This window comes from Ornithodoros turicata, chromosome 1 (genome assembly GCF_037126465.1).
Source record: "Ornithodoros turicata isolate Travis chromosome 1, ASM3712646v1, whole genome shotgun sequence".
NCBI lineage: Eukaryota > Metazoa > Arthropoda > Arachnida > Ixodida > Argasidae > Ornithodoros > Ornithodoros turicata.
This window is the reverse complement of record NC_088201.1, coordinates 31,239,566-31,264,168: the sequence shown is the minus strand read 5'-3', so window position 1 is coordinate 31,264,168 and position 24,603 is coordinate 31,239,566. Positions and strand designations below refer to the sequence as shown.

Here is a 24,603-nt window from a genome sequence, read left to right as displayed (position 1 = left end):
CTATTACCGCATTGGCTGCAAACTGTGACTCTGATAGTCGTTTAATTATCGTGCATAATCACCGAGTAACCAACAGCGACATTCTCATAAGAACAGTGGTCGCTAGGAGACACCTCCAACTTCGCGACATATCACCAATATCACCGTCACATCACGCCAGACGCCAGCACATGCGCCCCCCTCCACCTGCCGCTGCCCGCTGCCCCATCATCAGCATCACTTTGCGGAAATTGAGTTCCTTAGCAGTCACATCGGAAAAATGTCTCTGGCTTGAAGGTTGCCCTTATCCGTTACGTAATGTTTCATGGATTAAAAAGATTTAATGAACTAACTACTGCCGTAAGCATTGGATACGGGGGAGACTTCCTTGTGAAAAGATCACCGGTCAATGTTTCGCGCGAAGTTTGCAATATGGCGGGCAAAGCGCTTGTGAGCTGTGTGAGGAACAGCAAAATTTTAGTCGTAGGCGCTGGTGGAATCGGCTGCGAGTTGCTGAAGAACTTGGTTCTTGCAGGCTTTCACGATATTGAAGTGGTAAAAGAGTTCACCTGTTACACACTGATCTATAGAACTTTCATGTAACTTAGTTGGTAGCATCTGTAGTCAGTGGCAGGCAAAAGCTAACATAGATATTTTTATTTTACAGATCGACCTAGACACCATAGACGTGAGCAACTTGAACAGACAGTTCCTATTCCGAAAAGTTCATGTGGGAAAATCGAAATCTTTGGTAAATGCTTTTGACATCTTAAGTTCATGTTCATTTTGATATGTTCATTTGCAACCGTTTGGCTTGATGTTATTACCTTCATATTAGGTAGCGAAAGAAAGTGCCGAGATGATAAATCCCGATGCTAAGATTAAAGCCTATCATGACAGCGTCATCAAGCCAGAGTATGGACTAGAGTTCTTCAAAAGGTTTTCCATCGTGATGAACGCACTCGACAATAGAGGTACACATTTGAACGTCACGTATCTGTCTGGAAACAAACACATGCACAGTTGTCATTGCTCCATTGGATACATTGGCCTCTATTGTAAAGAAATAGCGTGCTTTGATTTACTTGAAAATATTTTTCATTAGTTCACGTTGTTTTAACTGTTTCAATACCATAGGCATTTTGTAACTTAAGCATTGTCAATGTTATTGTAGTTCTCCTCGGAGCAGTTCTCAATTACATCTGTATGTGTATAGTATACAGGGTGTTTCACCTAACATGATAAAAAATTCTAACTGGCGATGTACTCGCAGGAGGATTGTGGGACTTTCGGCAATTACCCTCTGGAAACTTTTGCCACCATGGAGGAAAGGTTTGGGCAGTTTTCAATTGCGGGAAATTTATTTTCTTCGAGTGAACTTTGCAAATTGCCAAGCGAACCTCACTTTTTTTTTTACACAAACATGAAGTCCTCCACGGATAATCACAGGCCCAACAAAAACTATGCACAGTATCGCAACAGAAATAGTGGGAAAAAATTAGTGAAAATTACGCTTTAGCCTCACCTGCTTGGTTTTTACAAAGAAGCGCGCGCGACATGTCCGTCTAGAGGAGGAAGTGTCCCTGCCTTCATTTGTTTTGCCCGCCTTGTGATAAGATGGTTATTTTGTTTTTGTGTGTAAGACGGTAATCACCAGCATCAAGGTCAAAGCGGGGGAAAGAAAGGTAAAACAAGAAGCGGGGTCACATCCTCCTCTTGACGCACATGTCGCGAGCGTTTCTTTGCGAAAATCAAGCAGGCGGGGCTAAAGCGTAATTTTCACTAATTTTTTCCGACTATTTTTGTCGCGATACTGTGCATAGTTTTTGTTGGGTCTGTGGTTATCCGTGGAGGACTTCATATTTCTGTCCAAAAAAAAGGGAGGTTCGCTTGGCAATTTTCAAAGTTCAATTGAAAAAATAAATTCCCCTCAATTAAAAATTGTCCAAAGCCTTCCTTAATGGTGGCAAAAGTTTCCAGAAGGTAATTGCCGAAAGTCCCACAATCCTCCGGCGAGTATGTCGCTAGTTAGAATTTTTTATCACTTTAAGTGAAACACCCTGTATACATTTGCGTCACTTTTGAACATGACCACTGCAAGGCTTTGGACCCCACCTAGCACCCTGACCTCTTATCACCGTTATAAAATGTTTCTCTAGGTGCTCGCAGCCATGTAAATCGCATGTGCTTGGCTGCAAATGTCACTCTCATTGAGAGTGGCACAGCTGGGTACCTGGGCCAAGTTACTCCAATTATTAAGGTATGAAATATCACATTAAGCATACAGTCAAACTTCTTTATAACACAGTCGACCTCTTTTATCCTGACTTACTTGGATCCTATGCTATCTGGACACGAAACATTGGGGCAGGTTTCAGTGCATACAATTTGCCAGATCAGGATAAAAATTTCGAAGAACCACAAAGGAAATACCCAACAACTGACTTCCGTTGTCTGGTCTTGAGTCAGAAACAATTTGCAACCTACAATTCATCAAGCAGGGGCGACAACGTTGAGAAATTTTCACCTTTCCCATACTGCCCATGTACTATACATTACCTTGTACAGTGCTGGACAAAAGTTTACGGAACATGCTCCGGCACGTGCTTTCCTTAGAGTGACACGCTAGCAGCGAATGGTACCGTACGGACTTTCAAATGTGACTGGGTTACCTAGGCACATGTCCGTAAGTCAGTACGGTTCCATTCGCTGCTAGCGTCTCACTCTGAGGAAGGAATGCACCGGAGCGTGTTCCGTAAACTTTTGTCCAGCACTGTTCCTTCCAAGGCACTGCAGCTGACCCACTGCATGATCAAAATTATTTGTTCGCAGAACTGCATTTTCTAATGCAGAAACCGAGTTCGACGGCTGTGGACGACACCACAGTACTGAAGTATGTCAGCATTGACAGGCATGATGACATCTGCATGTGCAATAGACCTATCCCTGTTTACAAACAAATGACGTCAGATGGTACAACAGCGCCACCAACTTGGTAGAGTGGAACTACTATAGCAAAAAATCAATAAGTCACAAGAAAGCCACGTTTAAATGTGGCTTCTCATATTGTAAGATTTTCTTGTAATTCTTTACATATTATTAGTTGCATGGCCTTGTTCTGCTCCATTCTACCAGTAGCCCTTCCTAATGATGGCTACCGGGCTTCTCCATCTTCTGGAGCCTGAAGGGCACGAGTTTCTCTCGGAGTGTACGTGGTGTCTCAAAGCAAGCGCCAACTAAGTCGTAATAACAAACCACATTCCGCACAGGATTACGACATTGACTTTCAGACAAGGCAACCCTTGGGATGAAGTCTTTTCTTTCCGCGGTGGACTGGGAACGTGAATGAAGACACGAAAGCGACTAAAAACTTGACCTCATTTGTGTGTACCACTAATACAAAGAAGCCACCCGTGACCTTCGTGAAGGAATATGGCTTTGTGAAACGGCGGTGTTCTCTGCCTGCGCTGTTTCGGTTTCACTATGTCTACCAACGTCATGATTGCATCACGGTGACGTTTCTTCGGTAGAGGTCTATTAGGGATGGGGATGTCATTAACATTGTCGCTTCTGCTGATGACCATTGTGAAATCGATGACAGTGAAGAATCCAGTGTTGTGACTCTTGAGAATGCACAAAGTACACAGGGAAAGGCTCTGGCATTTTTTTCCCCAAAGTATAGTGTTTCTCAGGCTAACAACAACAACTTTATTAGGTCATGATGTCATATCTTCTTGGGCTAATGCCATCAGTAAGTTTGCAAGAGGTGAATTTTATGCAATAAGTTATGGACAGTTTCCTGTGTTCTCCTAAATAAATGCAGGATTTGTTGACAGCTGATGGCTTGTCTGATCTTGAGCTTTTTTTTTTTTTTTTCATTTATTTTATATTGAGATTCTTCGCCATCCACTCATTTTCACTGGAAACAGTAAGTGCCAGATAAACGAGGGTTGACTGTATTAGTGAGGGCAAGGTGAAATGATCTTTCAGATGATGATAACACCGGTTAGCTTGCCTACTCCTGTTATGAGGGCTGGAGTTACCCCTTGTGGCAATCTCCCAAGACTCTAACAACCGTTTCCATTTGTTCCTTTCTGTACGCAAAACAGAAGTATCACTTAAAGTAGGCTGACAGCCATTACACTCCTGAAGGTGTCCCACAAGTTCACTGGAAATGTGTCTCTGCTTAGCAACGAGAAGAGTCACATTTCCAGTGATCTTGCGGGCTACCTTCGGGAATGTAGTGGCTGTCAGCCTATTTTCAGTGATACTTCTGTTTTGCGTACAGAAAGGAACAGGATAACACTTGTTGGAATCTTGGGAGATTGCCACGAGGGGTAATTGTGTGAGTAAACCCTCGCTCATACCTCTCTCCCAACTTTGCAAGTTTTTGGGGATACTATAAGTGTTCGGTTCGTAATAAAGAGTTACTGTGTCAGATAAATTTCTTTTTGTTCTTCTCTGTCTGTGGTTCCAGCCCTCAGTATGCACCAACTTGTCTGCACTCTTTCACTTTTGTTACTCCTATTACGTTCATCGAACCCTCAGGCTAGCTGTTTATGCGGTCATTCAACAAATTGTCACCCACACTCTTAAAAATGAACTTCACCGCATAGCACGCTCCTAGCCAACCATCTTCTCGAATGATATTGTTATGTGCCCTGATTTGTTGAAAACAGGTGGCGTACGCCTTTTCTGTGACACTTATGCTGTTCATAATTGTCACAAAAAAGGCGTACGCCTCCCGTTTTCAGCAAATCAGGGCAGATAACGATATCATTAGAGATGATGATTGGCTTGGAGCGTGATCTGCGGTGAAGTTCATTTCTAAGAGTGCACATTTATATAGATACAAGTATAGCAAATAGAACATCACTAAACAGACACATTTACTTGTGGAAAAACAAATAAGATAAACCTGGTGAGGTTTCCTTTTTCTCAACTCCATGCAATGTTCCTGGAGTGAGTGTAGGTGTGGAACACTTAAGATACCAGTTTCGCTCTTAACCGTATCTAATGTTTTTTAACTATGTTCACTCACGTCCAGTTAGCTAGCATCTCCCTTATCGGTCCGTAGTGCATGTCAGTCCCTAGACAATCCCTAGTTCATGCAATAATCCATAACCAAGGTAGTAACATAGAATCTTGCAGCATAGTGTAACTAAAGAGAAGGGTTATAGATAAATAGCATAGAAGTAGGAAAGCTGGTGGATAGAAAACTTCATAACGGGAACAGCCTGAGCTTAGGCGAACGAGAAGTGTCGTCCATCTTTTAGTTCGCCCAAGCTCAGGCTTTCCTCATGGAAAAGGGTCGTACATATGTAGTTTCAAGAATTTGTGTGTCCTCCAGGGTAAATTCTAGTTGTTATAAGCATGCACATGTTCTCACTAGAATTGCAACAAACGTTTTTCCGCACATTTCCATACCTGGTGCTGGGAAACGGTGGTTTGATTGTATTTGTAGGTTACTGTCATGCCAAAGTTTCTTATCAATGTACATCCATAGTGTACAATGCTGGACAAAAGTTTCACTGGGGGGGGGGTTCTGCTCTTTTGTCCCTTGGTGGAAACCTGGTGGCGCATGGAAGCAGACGTGCATCCAGAGGGTGGGCCAGCTAAATTATGTGGAGGCTTCAATGATCACTTAAATGAGACAAGAGTAATCCAGTAGATTCATATGGCACTGCTCTGTGTTACGATAGCTTTTGTCTTACACCAGCGTCGTGTCATGCTTTACCTTAGCTATTAGCGATACAGTCATAAGCAATAAAGTATAGGTCAATCATCGTGAAATTTAAGAATTACTAGTAGCATTTCGTTATATGCTAATTTGTTTTTGTGCACTTCCATTTCCCTGTAGTTGGCTTATTACTGTATATGATGTGCTACTTTTAAGCATATTCCAATTACAGAATGTTACTGAATGCTATGAGTGCCAGCCTAAGCCTGCAGTGAAAACCTATCCAGGATGTACAATACGAAACACGCCCTCAGAGCCCATTCACTGTATTGTATGGGCAAAACACTTATTTAAGTAAGTAGTTGCCTCATTTATTGTAATTCGTAGTACCAAGAGTGTGCAAGTGTTCTGTGTTCTTGTTTTCTTTTTTAATGTGCAGACAATATTTCCATGTAGTTTTAACTTGGGAATTTCAGAGTAATTGTTTAATAGCTTTCATAATGAACAGTCAACATCAGACCTTTGATCCCACGATAATTTGAATAAATGACCATAAGAATACAAGGCTATGTACACGTTATGATATGAGATCAATATTATGCAAACCTGTGGGTATTCATATGAGGAAAAGTGAACTGGGGAAACACCATCCAAATCAAATTCTATGGCATATCCAGGATTTCAATTGATATGGTTCTCAATATATATATATATATATATAAAGAGGGGGGATAGCCATTTAAAAAATAAGTAAATGATGCTAGACGTGTTTGAAATTCAAACTTACAGATTAAAATGGCTTCTATGGCTGCACGTAGAGAAACAGATACTCATTGAACGATGCGACAGCACCAGAGGACACGTGTTTCGCCGTGTTTGCGGCTCGTCGGCCCTGGGTAGCTGCGCATCGTTCGGGATTGGCAAACCAGGGGTCACTCAGCGAGCGATATACACCTGGGAGGGTGACTGAGCACTCCTCAATGCCACAGTGCAAGCCAGTGAATTATAAAGAGGGGGGAAAAGCCATTAAAAAAATAAGTAAATTATGCTAGACGTGTTTGAAATTCAAACTTACAGATTTGTTACAGGTTTATACAGGTTATTACAGGTTTGCCAATCCCGAACGATGCGCAGCTACCCAGGGCCGATGAGCCGCAAACACGGCGAAACACGTGTCCTCTGGTGCTGTCGCATCGTTCAATGAGTATTTGTTTCTCTATGTGCAGCCATAGAAGCCATTTTAATCTGTAAGTTTGAATTTCAAACACGTCTAGCATCATTTACTTATTTTTTTAATGGCTTTTCCCCCCTCTTTATAATTCACTGGCTTGCACTGTGGCATTGAGGAGTGCTCAGTCACCCTCCCAGGTGTATATCGCTCGCTGAGTGACCCCTGGTTTGCCAATCCCGAACGATGCGCAGCTACCCAGGGCCGACGAGCCGCAAACACGGCGAAACACGTGTCCTCTGGTGCTGTCGCATCGTTCAATGAGTATCTGTTTCTCTACGTGCAGCCATAGAAGCCATTTTAATCTGTAAGTTTGAATTTCAAACACGTCTGTCATCATTTACTTATTTTTTTAATGGCTTTTCCCCCCTCTTTATAATTCATTGGCTTGCACTGTGGCATTGAGGAGTGCTCAGTCACCCTCCCAGGTGTATATCGCTCGCTGAGTGACCCCTGGTTTGCCAATCCCGAACGATGCGCAGCTACCCAGGGCCGACGAGCCGCAAACACGGCGAAACACGTGTCCTCTGGTGCTGTCGCATCGTTCAATGAGTATCTATATATATATATATATATATATATATATGGATTGTATATGGCAACTCAAATCATGTTATTGTGGTTACAATGATGCAGTTGTTGCGTGAAGTCTGTCGTCCCTTCTCTCTGGCTGCGTAGAAAAAGGCATTATTTATGAGCTGTGCACAAATAACGTTATCTTTCTAGTGTGAAATAGAGCCCTGCACGGGCCCCTGACCCGGTCATGCCCCGACCCGGCCCGCGGGCTGGGCCGGGCTTGTTATTGGATGTGTGCTCCGGGCCGGACCCGGGCCGGACCCGGGCCGACAAGCATGTTTCCGAGAGTCGGACTCGACCGGGTCACGTAGCTAATTCCACGCAATGGAGGACTATTAGTCCATATCATCACGTGCTTACGTCATTCCGGTGCATAGTTTTTGCAAAAACAAGCAAGTGACACAACAAGAGTACAAACTGCAATTTATATGTAGCAGGATCCATGACCAGAAAGATAGAATAAGTGCGGGTAACCTGCTGGGTGAACTCGACAATGGAAAAGGGTTTGTTTGTTTTACTGTATGTGCTTAGTAAGCAAAGTAATTGCATGTGTTTGTTTTACCTATGGTGTAAGACAATTTCTGTTTTAATTCCATGTGTTGTAACTACACACCACACTGTGATAAATATTGCCATTCTTTATCGAAAATGCTTTACACAGGGAAGTTGCCTTGTATGCTTACTTTGGTTACTGAGCAGTAGCCTATCGATTTAATTTTCTGCTGGAGTAGAGATGTGGGGAGCATTTACAGGAATAATGTCAAACCTGTTATCTCAATTTGTCTACCTTATATGAGGAAGATGTCATTTCCAACTCCCCCTGTACCAGCGGCATGGCCGAGTGGGCTAAGGCGTCCGCTCGTTGGTGGTAACCAAGGTCGTGCTGAAGACTGGGAGGTGGTGGGTTCGAATCCTACCGCCGGCTGTGCTGTCTGAGGTTTTCCCTGGGTTTTCGGAAGACTTTCCAGACGAATGTCGGCACAGTTCCCCCTGAAGTCGGCCCAGGACGCATACTAACCCCCTGTCCCCCACTCCTTCCTGCTGTCCTCTCTCCCTCTGTCCACATCTGTACGTCGCTCATAGCCACAGTTGCTTCGCGGTGCTAACACCCAATTAAAAAAAAAAAATCTCCCCCTGTGTTTTTGTAATATGGATGTGTTATATGTAGAATGTTGTATGACATTTTGTGTTTTTACTTTTTGTATGTTTGACATTTGGTGGGGAAACTACATTGCCCGAATGTCATGTTTTGCAGTCAGCTATTTGGTGAAGGAGATGCAGATGATGATGTGTCACCGGATTCCACTGACCCAGAGCTAATTGGTAAGGCATGTACAGATGTTGCTAGGGTCCTCTCAAGATAATTTAAGTACAACTGCTTTTCTGGAGCATTCTAACTAGTATCGTAACAAATGTTCTGTATTTAGGCGAAGTGAACTCTGACAAGCTGGTGCAAGAATCTGATGACATAGGGTCTCTGCGTCGTGTTACTGTTTCAACAAGAACGTGGGCAGTGAGCTGTGGATATGACCCTGAAAAGTTGTTCAACAAGGTGATATTGCATGACTATTGGCGAGCATATTACACTTACGCCCATACTCTGTGCAGCTGTTCAGCGATGACATCTCTTACCTGCTTCGTATGGATAGGCTGTGGAAGAAGCGCACCCCACCCACCTCTCTTAAATGGGGCATTCTTCCAGATGCAAGTAAGCGCTCTGATCATTTTGTGATCATCTCTGTGTGTGCTTCAGAGTTAGTACATATTGCTGCTCTCTCTTGTGTATAATAATGTCTGTCCAGTGACTTGCATGTTGCATAAAAGGCTTGTGCAAAACTGAAATTTCATGCAAGTTCATGGTGACGCACAGTTCTGTATGCTATGTTGACTTATTGAGACCCTGTCTTCTACTCCAGTAAAGGAACGTTTGCTGTTTGTAACGTACGCAGGGGAGAGAAACCATGTGGTGTTGCCAAATGTTGCCGCCTTATTTTGGGGCTACCAATGAGGTCACTCCGTGGGCAATAGAAGAAAGAGGGAAACTGGCGAGCTGCACAGACAGCTGACCTATTTGTGTAGCATATTGGCAGCTGCCGGTAGAAGTTTTTTTTTTTTGTTTTTTTTGCTTGCTTGCTTGTTTCTGTACAGCATATTTAAGAATGTGTTCATTGACTCTGCTGCAATGATGTGGCTGTGCATCAGTGTTGTGGATTTAAATCCGGGGATTTGATTGAAATCCATCAAAGGGCTCGTGGATTTGATTTGGGATATGATTTACGGGGAAAATATGGCGAGGATTTGGATTCGGATTGAATCACATTTTTGACAGATAATTTGGATTTGGATTGAATCACGTTTTTTCCAACGGAATTGGATGTGTGTTTGGTCAAGCTCCTTAAGGGAAATGGTTGGATTTTGACTGCTGAGAAATTTGATGTTGCATCCCACCATCTCAGTTCCCAATGTCCCGCCGAAAGTTCCGTTTCGTTCAAAAAGAAATTCAGTGATTTTTTGATTGCGTGAAGCAGTCTACGGACACTGTCTGTAGACTGCTTCAAGCTTAAGAGGTGGTCTGTCTGTCAGACAGGCCACCTCTGAGGCCCATAGACATCTTTCCTTCTGAGCACTAAGGGTGCATCGTGCAATACTCTCACACATAATCACATGGGCAGTTTGACGTCTAATTCACAACGGTATCACAGCTTTCTATGATTTCTTAGGAATGGAACGCATTGGAGAAAGTGCACCATTGGTCCGCTGAGCTCAGGCAGAGTACGTTCGAGAAAAGGACTACCATGCACGCATTTTGTCTGTTTTGTTGGTTCTGAACTGCGACTGAAGTCGCATTATGGTGTCCCAGAGATTGCTAAAATAAGTACCGAAATGTGCACATGAGAACCAGTTGTATGAGGTCATTGTGTCCAGGAACAGGAATGTGAATGTTGGTCGCCTTTTTTCATAGTGGCTTGCTTATGGTCAACTTGATGCCACCGCAGAACTCGTACTGCAAGAACGAACGATGAAATAGTCCTCTATTTAAGCGAGTGTACAGTAGATGATGATGTTTCCCCTCTCGGCTATTGGATGTCCATAGCGGCCCGCTACCCGCTGCTTTCGGAAGTAGCGAAACATGTATTTGCAATACCTGCAAGTTCTGTAGCAGTTGAACAAGTGTTCTCTGCAGCCAGCCTGATCAAGACCGCGAAAAGAAACAGGCTGCATCCAGCTACATTGGAGCAGCTGGTCTTTCTAAACAAGAACCTGAGAGAATAAGACTGCTTACGCGTGCTGGGCAGATGTACTATTGAGTTTGTTATAACACAACTGCAGTGTGCAGCACGCAGCCATCACATTTAACGTAACATAATTCCCGATAGGCGGCTTGTATCATATGTGCCGAGTAGGCATATTTGACAAATATGTTACTCCGATATCCACGTGAAAATAAAATGTCAGTTTCAACTTTCGCATCGCTATGTTCGCTGTTCATACTCTCCGCTGCAGGTGACATTTATAGGTGTTTATACCATGTCACGTGTCTTATCCAGCGAATGCATGCAGTAATTGTACCTTGTAAACATGGTCAGCTGCATGCTACAGTTACTGTAAACGTATTTTTATTCGCGATGTATTAATTTTCGCGAATCACGCATTCAGTCATTTGCGAAGTTATTCGCGAGTATTTAATTTCGCGATTCCAGTGCTGTTTCCTTTCGCGGGACAATCGTCAAGGTGTGTTGGCGAGTACAATTTTTCGCGATTTTTTACCGGTCGCGAAATTCCCGAAAATTAACACATCGTGAATAAAAATACGTTTACAGTATTTCGGGAACTTTAGCCCCCGGATTCGTTGACGGATTTGATAAATCCGGATTTAAAACTGGATTTGATTTAGCACATCAAAAACAAATCCGGATTTAAATTGATTTGATTTGTCGCCTCAAGTTTTAATCCGGACTTGATTTGGATTTGATTTGTGGTGTTCAGAAAAACATGGATTTGATTTGAATCCGATGTGACTCTTTAAATCCTCAACACTGCTTTGCATGCCACTTCAGTTGTACATACTGGTTCTCAAACGCATACAACCTGACACATGAGCAGCTCGAGCAAGTGACAACCTTTCACAAGTTCTAAACAGTGGCATGGTTCCTGTTGTGAAAGTCCTTGCTGTCATTTCCAGAATTAGGAGGACATGACTTTTTATGTTTGTATTATACTTACTCTACAGTAAAAGTTGTATGCGAGGTTAGATTCAGTACAGGTTCACATTAGTCCGGTAAAGCTTAGAGCAAACTATCTTGATCCCTTCAAGCTACAAATCCATGACTTGATGACTATGAATACTTCTATGTAGTCTTATGATCTTTGTTGTTGTTGCGCCACTAAACTCCCAATAGTCATCATCATCATCATCACTTCTATGTAGTTCCCAGCAGCAGCAACAACAGTGTAGCTGGAACCAGCGATCAAAGGTTATGGAGCATTGCTGAATGTGGCAGTGTCTTCAGTGAATCCCTGAAAAGCCTCAAGGCACGCACGGAAGCGCTTGCTCCTGGAGATCATCTGGTTTGGGACAAGGCACGTGACAGTTCCGTGTTCATGTCAAACAAACAAATAGAGAAGTTATGTTCAAGGTGGTCTTTTATTTTCAGGATACAAAAGATTGTTTGGACTTTGTTACAGCATGTTCCAACTTGAGAGCACATTGTTTTGGAATTCCTCAGAAAAGCAGATTTGATGTCAAGTGTAAGTGAACTAACCAAATGCATGTGTTACATGACAGTGTGATGTGGGCAACCGCTTCTACCCAAATCTCCAGTTTTGCTCGATATTTTGTGACAGGATAAGGCAACGTGTGAGCTGTGCATGACATATGTCAACCACAGCACACACACACACACTAGAAGTAATTTCTTTGATTTGCCAGATTTTTCAGTTACACAATTCGGGCCTCACTCAGACATTGTTGATTCAGTCAATATCCATCATTTCGCTAACAACCCAATGTCAAGCATCCCGGATATTTAGCACTCCCTAGCATGAGAATCGTGCCAAATTTGGCAAAAGACTGTACAGCTTCATTTCTCTGCTGTTTCAGCAGATAAATAAAAAAATGTGTACACAATCCAAGGAGGTTGAGCCACATGATTGGATCTTGAATGACGCAGCTGTCTGTCATCAAAGATCACATGAAGCTTAACCTTTTTCCTCCCCATGCTACTCCCAGCAGAAATTCACCAAATGTCCAAACATTTTTTGTACAAATTTTAGTCCAGTTTGCTTTTATTAAAAACGACTAAATACATTTCAACTGCAAGAAGGAATAATTTTTCTTCGCTTATATGTTCTCTGGTGCCAAAATGATCAACCTGAAATTGGTTAACAAAACCTTTATCGCCTCTGGCAAGCAAAGTGAAGCAGCACTGGTCTGGACAAGTAGGATTCATCATCCACAATATTCGTACAAATACTAAAGACGAGTATGGCTCTGGAATGAGAGTTAAATGTTTAACCAGCTTGAACTGGTAACAGACTGTGATCTTGTAATGGCTGATCTTGGGATTTCAGCTAATTTAACCTTAGAACTACATATACTATATGTACAATCTTTTTCTGCAGCTATGGCGGGGAACATCATTCCAGCTATTGCCACGACCAATGCGATTATTGCTGGGATCATTGTCCTCCAGGCTTTTAAAGTTCTGCAGGGAAAAAAGGAGAGCTGCAGTGCAGTAAGCAAATGTCATGCTTTGACTTAATAACACGTCTACATATCCTTATGTGAAGGTGATGTGCTCTAGAGTAAGGTCAAATGGGTTAAAAAAGGGGGGCATTCTTGTCTCCCTAAGCATTATTTTTGTTTGGTTTAGTTCAGCTGAGTGACATTTATGTAGCATAATGCAGTGATGGGCAGAGTATCTCGTAATTCTATTTGAAGTAAAGTACTAAATGCCTGGAAAACTGGGATTAGTCAGGGAATCTTGATGCGGCTGGATAAGTCAGGGGATTGTCGGGAAGTAGCCAGAAGGCAGCTTAAGTTAGGGAAAATTGTGGACAAGTGCCATGATTATATGCAGCGAATCGCGATCAGTGCTGTTGAGCGTCCACACCGCAGCAACGTTGCCGAGAGTAACAGTTCACAAATACGACAAGCTGAGAGGCAGAAAAGTAGGGCAGCCTCACTAATAAGTGACCTTTAACAAAAAGAGACATGGGTCATAAATGAGGCAAACTACTAGCTCTCCCTACTGCAGTAAAAAATAGGTTCTCTTAAACAGTAGACATGTATTTGTATTCCGTTTTGGTTGAATTCAATAAATGATCTGTATCATTCAATTATTCATTTTATAAGTAGTCTGTATCAAAATGTAGGAGCATACAGCAAATTCCTTTTTGTTTTGGTCATGAAATTAGCTTGAAATAGTCAGTGAAAACCTCGAAAGACAGGGAATTTGAAGGGTACAGTTTGGTAGACACCCTGAAAAAAGTATGGCACTTACATATAGCAAAGCACATAACTCATAGAAAACATAGCAAAGCACTTCAGTCACTATCCTGTTTTTAAACTAAGCACTTAGTCTGTCTATTAAAATGCACCATACGAACTGATTTACTTGACATGTGCATAAATATCGCAGAATTAGATTTTAAAAATCGCGAGAGTGTGCCACGATGGCAATGCCCGGAACTAGCCTCCAGGGTCACCTTGACGTCATTACAGTGTAGCTTGCGGTTTGGTGTATAGAAACGTCGTCTGCTACACAGGGAGAACTGGGAGAGAAATGGGGGAGGAAGCAGAAAGCGTTGACCGCGATTGGACCGCATTCACTCATGGGATAGGTGTTTTTCACTACGGTCACCAGTGTGGTTTTTCCTCCTCCTCCTCCTCCTCCTTGTTTCACCCTGCAGAGTCAAGTGGGAACGTGTATGAAGAAATTTTTCGTGTTAATTACCAAGTCAAGTCACCTCATTTCATAATGTGTCAGAAACAGAAAATATTTGAGACTGCTTTCTGTGCTCCATTAAGTACAGTACAATGCACAACATTGCAAATGTACATTGCAGTAAATACAGATTACCAAGCAAAGTACTTAAGAGCACTCATCAGTTACATTGAAAATTTAGCTTGTATCACTTAGCACTTCGCTGTTTGGTAGTTGCAAAAAGTAAGAAAGTATTTATGCCTTTGATGTTTTAGCAAAATTTTGATAAGCATTTATGACAACTGCTAGTTGTTAAGCCCTGCTAATTAACTGCCTGCTTGTGAATATGAACAGAACTAAATGTCATGTCAGACGTTTTCCATGTGTGTCTGTTTCGTACTTCCCTAGTCTCGGGGGTTTTAATATTATAAATGTCATAATTTGCATGTCATAACTTGCATACTGGTGATCAGCTGTGCTGTGTGCAAAGTATTATATCATCACTGATCTATCTGCCCAGAGCACAGTATAACAAGCAGCTCTGCATAATTTCACAAAGGTAGACCCAAGTCAAGAGAGAACAGTCCCAATCAGGTACTTGAGTACTTAGTGGGAAAGTACTCAAGAAGAGTACTTTAAGTACTGTATGGAGTACATAGTTTTGAATGGACTTAAAGTAAAGTACAAGTACTCAGAAATATACTGAAAGTGGTACTTAAGTACTTGTTACTTCAAATACTTCCCACCTTTGGCATAATGCAAGGTTTACAGCAGGCTTCACGGGTATAGAGAAAGACAACATCCGTCATCATTTCTCTTATTGAGGTGCATTCCCAGGAGGATATGACAGAACACAAGACCGGAACCACATGACAGTCGGCAGTAGATATACGAATCCGGTTTTCATATGCGTTAGAAGAGCTTGCTGTTCTGTAGTGCAGTAATGGATAGACATAGCATAGTGACCTTTTGGAAAAGACTGCAACATACTATTGGGAAAGTGCTCTATTTCAAACACCCTCGATCGCAATGCGGTATGCAATAAAATGAGGTATTAGATATAGCACTCTGCCATTTAATTTAGTCTTAAGTGCAATAGATATTCGGTGGTGGTAGAATGTGGATACTTTGGTATATTTGTGCACAATGGGGCGGAGGAGAGAACATAAATGCAGTATACTAGTAAATAATTGTAGAAAGATTTTTGTGCAAAGGTTTTTCTATGGTGTCTGTTCATGGCAGGAATTGGCTTGTGTGGGTGTAAATGGGTATAGTTGCTTAGATAGAGCTGCCTGTAGCATACAGAAATAAAACAGCCTGTATACTAAGAAGGAGTGCTTACGTTGGCATACATATACTGGCAGTCTGTCATGGCATGGTATGGTATTTGGCAGGTATATCTGAATAGACAACCAAATCTGAGGAAGAAAATGATTGTGCCTACCGATTTGGACAAACCCAGTCCTAAGTGTTATGCTTGCTCTTCTAAAGCTGAGGTAAGACATTAGTTGTGCTCAGTGAATTGAGCTTTTTCATCAGTCTTGTATCTTGAATACAGATGTCTTTTTGTATATTCCTAGATTTTTGTAAACCTTAATACAAGGCATGTCACATTACAAGTGCTTGAAGACAAGGTGAGAGATGGAACTTGCACTTGGGGGAAATTGTGGATAAGTGGTTTCATGACCTAAAATGTTTGTGTTGAGTAGATTCTGAAGGAGCATCTTCATATGTGGGCCCCAGATGTTGAAGTTGATGATGGCAAGGGTGAGATTCCTTCCAGCATGTATATTATGTTGTTGCAGAGCAGATTATCATAATGAGGCTTCTGTGTTTTGGGGAATATTTTATATTTTAATCGCATTCACATTTTAATCGGCTGTTTTGGGGGATACTGGGGGATATCTAATATTCCATTTCCAGTAGAACAAGGCACAATGAGCAAGATGCAGATGCCTTAAAAGGGCATCATTTCCTTGAGTTTGAGGCCACACAAGAGGGCAGACAAACAGCTTATAACAGCTTTGCTGAGAAGGAACGCAGAATAGATGCAGGCACAAAAGAATGTTCTTCTGTACTCTTTGTCAGCAACAGTTTCTCACTTGAAATAAATTACGAATAAGTCCATAGCTTCCTTGAGTTTGGTTCATTCTACAATGAGAGTGACATCACATGGACTTTATTCCAGCTTCAGCTGATTGAATACATGCATGACGCTGACTAAGATGAGATATTGTTAAATCTGTTTTTCTCAAGGATTCTGTAAAGTATCCATCTAGGTTCTTTTTAGCACACCTCCAAACGAGGACACCTTTAAGCATGTTTAAATGTTCCTTCAGTCTTGGAAAGTTCAGTTTGTTGGAAGAAATGTTAAATAACGATAAAAAAATTTCCGGTGTTTTTATCATTTGGATGTAACCAAAAACTTGGAGCTGTAATTAACAGTTTTGTATTCAGCACCTTCCTGTATGCTGATATTGTTTTAACTGAATTTTGTTAAACTTCTGAGTGAATTAAATGTTTTTATGTCCTTATGTAGGAACAATTCTCATATCAAGCGAAGAGGGTGAAACAGAAGGTGAGTGTGTGTGAATATTTATGAGGATCTTTGTACATTGTAGTGTAAAACATTTGTTGCGAAACGAGTAGCTGGTTACTGTAGGACATCACTATAGTGAGGTTGGTCGGGCCGCTAAGAAATTTCACTATACGTATTAGTAGTTCATGGTTGGAGGTTTCGACACATTGTCACCGCAGGTTTACTTCACTATATTCACTTTGGTGCATGCCCTGTAAATAGGTAACAGGGAGAAACGCCTTGCTGACTTGAGAGTAACACATGGGACCAGACTGAGATGTGACGATTTCCTGCAGAACTTCCAGCTTGTGATAAACATTGTACACAAGTAAGCAGTTTATGTATGACATAGATTTCACAACTCTTTAGACCAGGGCCAGTATATTTGCTATATAATCGCACAATTTAGACCTCTACATTCCGTCAGTATCCGCTATTGTTGTGAATTGAAGACAGACGGGCAATAATGGTATAAGAATAATGCAATCCTAATACAACTTGTACCATTATTGTCCATAAGTCTTCAATAAGTTATTTGTTTTAGCTCAATCTCTCCCCTATTGTACTCAACAGCATACTGTCATAAGTAGGGTTTCTGGTTTCTTCAGTGTAATTAGAGGTTCCGTACTAGTGCTCTGTAAATGAAGAGCATACACTATCTTCGTTGGATGTCTTTGTAAGCTTACTGTGTTTGCAAGTTTGAAATTGCTGTTTGATATCTTTTGTTGGACATGGTTGATAAGTCCATCGGAAGAGTGAGCCAGGTGAAGTTTTCCTCGGAAACTGGGTGCTCACCGGATCTATTCGTAAGGTTGCTTGCCACCTATATAATGTCTACCTCTCTCGAATTTCAGGGCAGATCATTGAGGCAGGGGAAGGGAGTGTGTATAAGCTCGTTGGTCGCCCCAGCTTTAAGTAATGTGTACATGGAGGTAGGAGACAAATGGTTAGAATGTCAGTTGATGGGGGAGGTGTCTCAGGTGTTACGCATTTACAGGTTTGTTGATATTTCTTGATTGTGGGGAAGGAAGGTGTAAGGTGGGATGAGTTAGTCAAAGTGTTTGGAAGCAATCCCTTCAAGTTGAAGTTCACTGTAGAAAGGCAGCGTGAAGGAATGCTCCACTATCTTGACTTGAAGCTATCAGCTATTCCCAGGGAAAGGGGGACCCAGTTATGTTGGTGTTACGGGCAGAAGATGCAGAAGGCAGTTCTCCCGTTCAGGTCTAGTCATTCCAAGACTGTAAAATTGGGGGTGCTGTCGACTCTGTTGAGCAACGCGGTGGCGAAGTCGTGTTCGCACCAGGTTGAGAAGAGCATTGAAGATCAGATACTAAGGTTAACGAGAGCGGGTTATCCTCCGGATTTTGTCAGGGGGGTAGTCAGGAGGCTGCTGAGGAATAAGAGGACCCCAGAAGAAGGGGAATGTACCAGCACAAGTCAGCCGACGGTCACTTTACCCTATATCCATACTGCCACCCACAGGTTAAAGAAAATAGCAGCAAAGAATGGCATAAAGGTGGTAGTGTCTGTCAAGAGGAAATTGGGATCCCCCCCCGCCCTTGTGAATGGTGGAAGGAGGGAAGGCGTTTGTACGGTACAGCATTGGAATAAACAGGTCCCATGCTTAGTGGGGGTGGGGTCTATTCCATTCCTCTGGGATGCGGGAAGTGCTACATAGGTGAGACGGGCCGATGCATAAATGAACGTTTACGAGAGCATGTGTAATGGGTTGCGGTTGCAAGCTGAATTTTGAAGAGACTGAAATAAAGTTATAAGATAAGTCAAAGGATGTGTATATCAGGCAGATTGTGGAAACGCAACTCATTGTAGAACAAGGTAGGGATTGTGTTAGTGCCCCCACTGCCGTGCTTACTAAGAAGCAAGAAGAAGTGAGAAAGGTTGTTGGTTCAGGTGATATCGGTGTTTGACATCAAGTGTAATCTGTGACAGAATGTCATGTGGGGGGAGTGTCGGTTAGAATGTGTGTTCGTTCCTTTTCAGTGTCAGTAAACGGTTGAAAGTTGCGTCATCGTTGTCTGTGTCCCTTTCTTTTGTCGCCTTGCTCAAGGAAGGGTTCACATAGGTGATTGTAATACACTTGGAGTAACAGATAAAATTTCTATGCTGATGTTGCAGGGACAGTTTAGAGGATGGCAAAGAGTTTGAAATTGTTGGAGATGTTTCTCAGCCAGAGCCTGAGCAAGAAGCTTCACAGCAGCAAGCATCTGGAGAGCCACAGAATTGCCTCATGGAAGACGGTAATTTTCTTTATTCAATCAAGTTAGCTTGCAAGCCGCACAACACCATTTCCAAAAATCACGACATGGTCGTCTATATGTTTATGGGCCACTGGGTGGCAAAGTTTGGGAACCACTGCGTTAGTGGGTAATACAACCTGTCTGATATGGGTATCTCAAATCAAACCTTGATTTGCATCCGCAACCCTCCAGGTGGTGCACCGAATGGAAACCTTTTACGTTGCTCCTTTTCACCTTATTCCTATGTTCCTTTAGCATTTCATTGATAGTTGGGATAGCTGCTGCTGGTCTCATGAATTTGTGTTGTGTTTGTTCGTGCCGTGTGGTGGAGTTGTATCAACCTGCTCAATACTTACTCCCTCCCACGCTGCTGTCAGTTCCTCTGTATATCTCGCCACTGCTTTGTCATTGCAGGAACTAGAATGTTTGACAAAGCCATCCTGCCGCTTCATTGGTGATTTGCTTCAAGCAGTATGATCATTAATTGCCAGCATTTAAGCCTTCTTGTCCCACAATATACGCACGCTGTTCCGCGTCAACGGTTGTGTGACTACCTCATGACTTTCTTTCGTTATTTATTTATTTACCTTCAGGTTGTACAGAATAACAGAGGGGAGTGGTACATAATGCATCAACTATAAATATAATGCTTCGAGTCACTTCCGAAACTTCGTAAGATCACGAACCCCGACGGTGGAGGCGGGCCGGTTGTTCCAGTCCTTAGCTGTCTTAGGGACGAAGGAGTTAGCATAATAATTTGTACTGCTAAGTGGAAGGAATACTGTAAACGTATTTTTATTCATGATGTATTAATTTTCGCGAATCGCGCATTGAGTCATTTGCGCAGTTACTAGCAAGTATTTAATTTCTCCATTCTAGGGCTGTTTCCTTTCGTGGGATAAACGTCAAGCTGTGTTCACGAGTACAATTTTTCGCGATTTTTTAGCTGTCGCGAAATTCGTGAACATTTATACATCGGGAATAAAGATACATTTACAGTAGTTTCTCAGAGTGGTCTAGGTAATTGGATATGTGATCAGGAGGTGAAAATAGAGATTATCTAGGAAGAGTGTTATGATAGTAAAATTTATGAAGTAAAGAAAGACGAGCGATGACACGATGAGCAGAAAGAAGTGGGACTGAGACCCGCTCTTTGAGGGGAGTTACGCTAGAAAGGCGGGAATAGTCTGAGAAGATGAAGCGGGCAGCTCGATTTTGTAGCGCCTCTAATTTGGAAGTCAGATGATCATGGTGAGGGTCCCATATAGACGAAGCATGTTCAAGTTTTGGGCGGACTAATGAAATACACAGCGGGCGTTTGAGGTCAGAAGGGGCTTTGGAATAATTAGCTCTGGTTACTATGGAATCAATATCAATCAAATCAATCAAATGTTCCAGGAGAGGTTGTTCGTAATATGCACACCTAAATACTTGTAAGTATTTACACTATCCAGTTTAATACTACCAGGGAAGTAGGAATTAGTGGAGCTGTTATTACGACTGATCAACATATATTTACATTTATTAGTATTCAGTGACACGAGCCAAGTTTGACACCAGGAGCATCTAAGAGCATCTAAATCTTTCTGTAAGGCTGAGACATGAGATGGAGAAGCGATTACACAATATATTTCGCAGTCATCAGCAAAAAGATTTATACGTGAGGTTATGGAGAGGGGTAGATCATTGGTATACATAAGAAATAGAAGGGGACCAAGGACGGACCCTCGCTGAACCCCTGATGTGACAGGTGTAACAGACGAACAGGTGTTATTGGCGCAGACAAACTGAATTCTATTATCCAGGAAGTTGTGAATCCAAGCTACGATGCTGGGATCGATTTTAAGGGAAGATAACATGAGAAGAAGAAGATGGTGCGGGACAGTGTCAAAAGCTTTATGAAAATCGATGAATATGACGTCAATGTGAGACCTCTCATGGACAGAGGAAAATAAATCATGAGTAAAGCGAGCCAACCGTGTTTCACATTAGAATCCTTGATGAAAACCATGATGTGAATCAGAGAAGAAGAACTGGACTCAATAAAGTGGATGACATTAAAATAGATAATGTGTTCAAGAAGCTTGCAAGGGACAGAGGTTAGAGAAATTGGTCTGTGGTTATCTGGGGTTGAGCGTCGCCTGATTTGCAAACAGGAACCACCCTCGCCATCCTCCTGTCATCCGGGATCCTACAGCACTCAGGGCTCTGTAAAAATATTCTATACAACAATAAACAAGTTATGTCCTTTGTACTTTTGAGGAACTTAGACGTAATGTTATCCGTGCCACAGCCAGAGGGCACTTTGAGGTTTTCAATGAGAGAAAAGATTCCGACAGGGTCAAGGATGATAGGGTCCGTTGGGAAGGTGACAGCGTAGGTGCTGACAACAGAGGAGTCGGGGATCGATTGACATACAGTGAACGATTTGGAAAATTCAGTATTTAGGACAGAGTCGCAAATATTGCGGGGCACTGTGTGACCGTCAACGACAAGATTTACAGCATGTTTCTCTGAGGGCCTAATGGAATTCCAAAAAAATCTAAGGAGTAATGCAAAGAAGAGATGGTAATGTCGGGCTCAGAAAATTTGTTTTTGCAGAGAGAGCAGATTGTCTCTATGTACTTGCAGCAGTATGATATTTGGCCTAACTGTCGGGGGTTATGGCTGCCACGAGCCCTGCGAAACAGACGCTTCTTCTTGTTCCTAAGGCGTTTAAGATCTCTATTAAACCATGGCGTACATTTGTAAGTTGGAATAGAAATTCTGGGAATATAGAGTTCAATCAAACGATTAACTTCATAGCCGGTTCTCATTCAGTGACTTCAAGGCGAAACCAGAGAGGAAGCCTTCACAGAAAACCCGAAAGAAAATTGTTGATGGCCTGAAAGTTCGCTTTTGCGTAACACATGATAGTTTTAGTCGAAGCAGGCTCCCTGGTAAAACAGATTTCAGTTGAAGATACCACACTGGCATGGTCACTGATACCAGGAAACAAATCAACGGAATGAATGGTATCAGAGTGTGTTGTAAAGAATAGGTTCAATGTGCTGGAGCGGGTGAAGCAAATTCTGGAAGGCAACACAATTAATTGGGTCAGATTCAACGTTGAAACAATGGTAAGAAAATCCTTGCAAACACTGTTACGTGGGTAAGAAAAAGGTAAAGCATCCCAAACAGTGACAGGAAAATTAAAATCACCAATCAAGTAGACAACGGATGAAGGATATTTGGAACATAATTCACAGAGAGCATCACGTAGTGAAGAAACAAAGGTTGGCAGAGAGTCGGGCGGGCGATAGCACAGACCAAATAAGAAGTTATTATGAACTCCATGAATGGAGGTCCACACCATCTCAAGATTTCTGATTGACAGATTAACAATAGTAGGTCTAAAACATGTTTTGGCAGCCAAAAGCACACCACCACCGATACGTTGCTCTCTATCCTGTGGAAAAACATGATACATCAAAGAGCTATTGTTGAAAACTTCAGTATCCGTCATTTCAGGCGACAACCAAGTCTATGTAAGTGCTATAATGTCGGCATCACAGTAATTGATGTGGGCAAATTAGTGATCACGCTCATCACTTGAGTGTAAACTACGTACATTTGCATAGAACAGTGGTAAATGTGAACACGTTACATCAGGGACTCTTATGAGAAGAAGATATGCCGGTATCTAAACAACTATCAGTAGCCATAGGCGCGCTTCCTGTGGCCGATCGAAGTTCCTGGCGACAGTTAGATGGAAAATCCCAGCAATAAACCTTGTCATGTAAATGTAATTTGTCATAAACAAGACGGGCTTTTGTACCATTGCTCCTTTCAGTTGAACAGCTGTTCCACAAGAGCTTCCGCACATGCTAAACCTTCTTCGAAAAATCTTCGCTGACGGAAATGTTCGTGCCTTTTCGTTTATTACAGCTGCGTAGGATTAGAACTTTTTCTTTAAAGTCGTAGATCCTAAAGATTACTGGTCGGGAGCTGGACCGCTTGGGTCCCAGGCGATGAATACGTTTGATAGTTCGCACAGTTACGTCAATTTAAATTACAGTTACGCAAATTTACTTTAAAGGAATGTATAGACCATGAGCTCCACGAAACAGTGCCGCTCCTCACAAGAGGGAGAGTTTCAGTTTCTCGACAAAACGTCTGCCGTCGCTCCTGCAGTTGCCTGGGAGGGACATGACTTCATAACAAGGTACGGTATTTCACAGGAACACCAGAACAAAAGGCGAGAAGAGAAGCAGAGGCACGGCTTTTTAAGACTCACTTGCTTTTAAAGCGTCGTTTCGGGTTGTTTTTCAGCGTCTTCAACGCAGTTTTAATGTTAGGGAGAAAAAAAGTCACGCTGTGTTAGAGATCTGTAACTTTCTAGAGCTTTGCCCTCATTTTTGCTCTTTGTGCACTCAGCTGTATCTGTCAACAGGTGCACATTGGTACGATATTGAATGCTTTGTTGCTATAACACTGCACTTGTTGGATGCGTTACGCGGGAGTATTGCCATCTATATCATTTACCATTTGACCCTGACAGATGACGACTTGGTCCTGGTGGAGCCTGGCGAAAGCCGCAAGCGGCCACTAGAAGATGACAACCGTAATGGTGTCCATTGGAAACGTGCCTGCATTGTTGTGGATTGACACAATATAGACCACGATTAGGTGCACAACTTCACGTAAACTGTACTACTGATCCAACTCTTAGTGTGAAATTGTATGCTTGATTACTGAACCTAGGCTTCGCTACAATAGCATTGATTGCTACGATGTAATGTTGGTATTGCCACAAATATAATTGATGCGGTACGATTACTGCTGTGCTAAGTGTTAAGCTAATTGATTCTGTAGCCAATTGTTTCCAGTTGTGATGTTATTTATAACTCATGTAATAAAAAGGTCGAGATATACCTGTAGTATTTTTTAAATTCCAAACATTAGGGCAACTATCTCCAATGCCTCAGTGGGTCTTTTCATGGTGTAGCACAAAGGTGCATTGTAAGGAATGAAGAGGCAAAAAAGCATGAAGTGGCGTACAAATAAGGGGCTAGTTTGCTTCTTTGAAACCTTATTCTTGTCACGTTATGGTCAAAACAGTACCTTCGTTACCCTTCACTTTGCATCGATCCCGTATCCAACTTCCTCAGTAGACCATGGCTGACATATATAGCAAAGCAGATGAGCAGCAAAACAATGCCTTTATTCTCCCTGAGTCGTCATCCATTGACTCAACTTGATTGGTGGTATTCATTCCTGCACTGTAACATAGACTACTGATGCAGTATTTAGTATCCATGCTACCCAACCTCACCGGCAGTGTTCATTCCTTGCACCACACTGATGTATGGTGCAAAGCAGATTAGCTACGAAGTGTT

General features: G+C 42.2%; 2 protein-coding genes across 3 annotated transcripts in view; one reads left to right on the top strand and one right to left on the bottom strand.

The window, feature by feature from the left end:
• Positions 1 to 206, bottom strand: part of LOC135377868 (trafficking protein particle complex subunit 8-like) — a 30,714-nt gene extending 30,508 nt beyond the window's left edge. For both annotated transcript variants that reach the window (XM_064610586.1, XM_064610587.1), the window contains exon 1: positions 8 to 206. The gene's annotated coding sequence lies outside the window, so the exon portion shown is untranslated. The remainder of the gene's footprint in view (positions 1 to 7) is intronic.
• LOC135377869 (SUMO-activating enzyme subunit 2-like) lies at positions 145 to 24,136 on the top strand. Its single transcript, XM_064610588.1, has 18 exons — positions 145 to 534; positions 647 to 730; positions 818 to 953; positions 2,139 to 2,239; positions 5,892 to 6,013; positions 8,719 to 8,786; positions 8,891 to 9,015; positions 9,072 to 9,171; positions 11,893 to 12,044; positions 12,119 to 12,212; positions 13,086 to 13,198; positions 15,784 to 15,885; positions 15,970 to 16,023; positions 16,099 to 16,156; positions 16,929 to 16,967; positions 17,190 to 17,295; positions 19,104 to 19,225; positions 23,766 to 24,136. The coding sequence occupies exons 1-18, from the start codon at positions 298 to 300 to the stop codon at positions 23,870 to 23,872; spliced, it is 1,920 nt and encodes a 639-aa protein (XP_064466658.1). The 5' UTR covers positions 145 to 297; the 3' UTR covers positions 23,873 to 24,136.
• Positions 24,137 to 24,603: the final 467 nt, after the last annotated feature.

Excerpts from the sequence above, each read along its gene's own strand:
- LOC135377869 (XM_064610588.1), top strand. The coding sequence starts at position 298 with ATGTTTCATGGATTAAAAAGATTTAATGAACTAACTACTGCCGTAAGC. Across the intron at positions 9,016-9,071 it reads CTGAAAAGTTGTTCAACAAG|CTGTTCAGCGATGACATCTC; the intron begins GTGATATTGCAT and ends TACTCTGTGCAG. Across the intron at positions 16,968-17,189 it reads CGAAGAGGGTGAAACAGAAG|GTAACAGGGAGAAACGCCTT; the intron begins GTGAGTGTGTGT and ends CCCTGTAAATAG.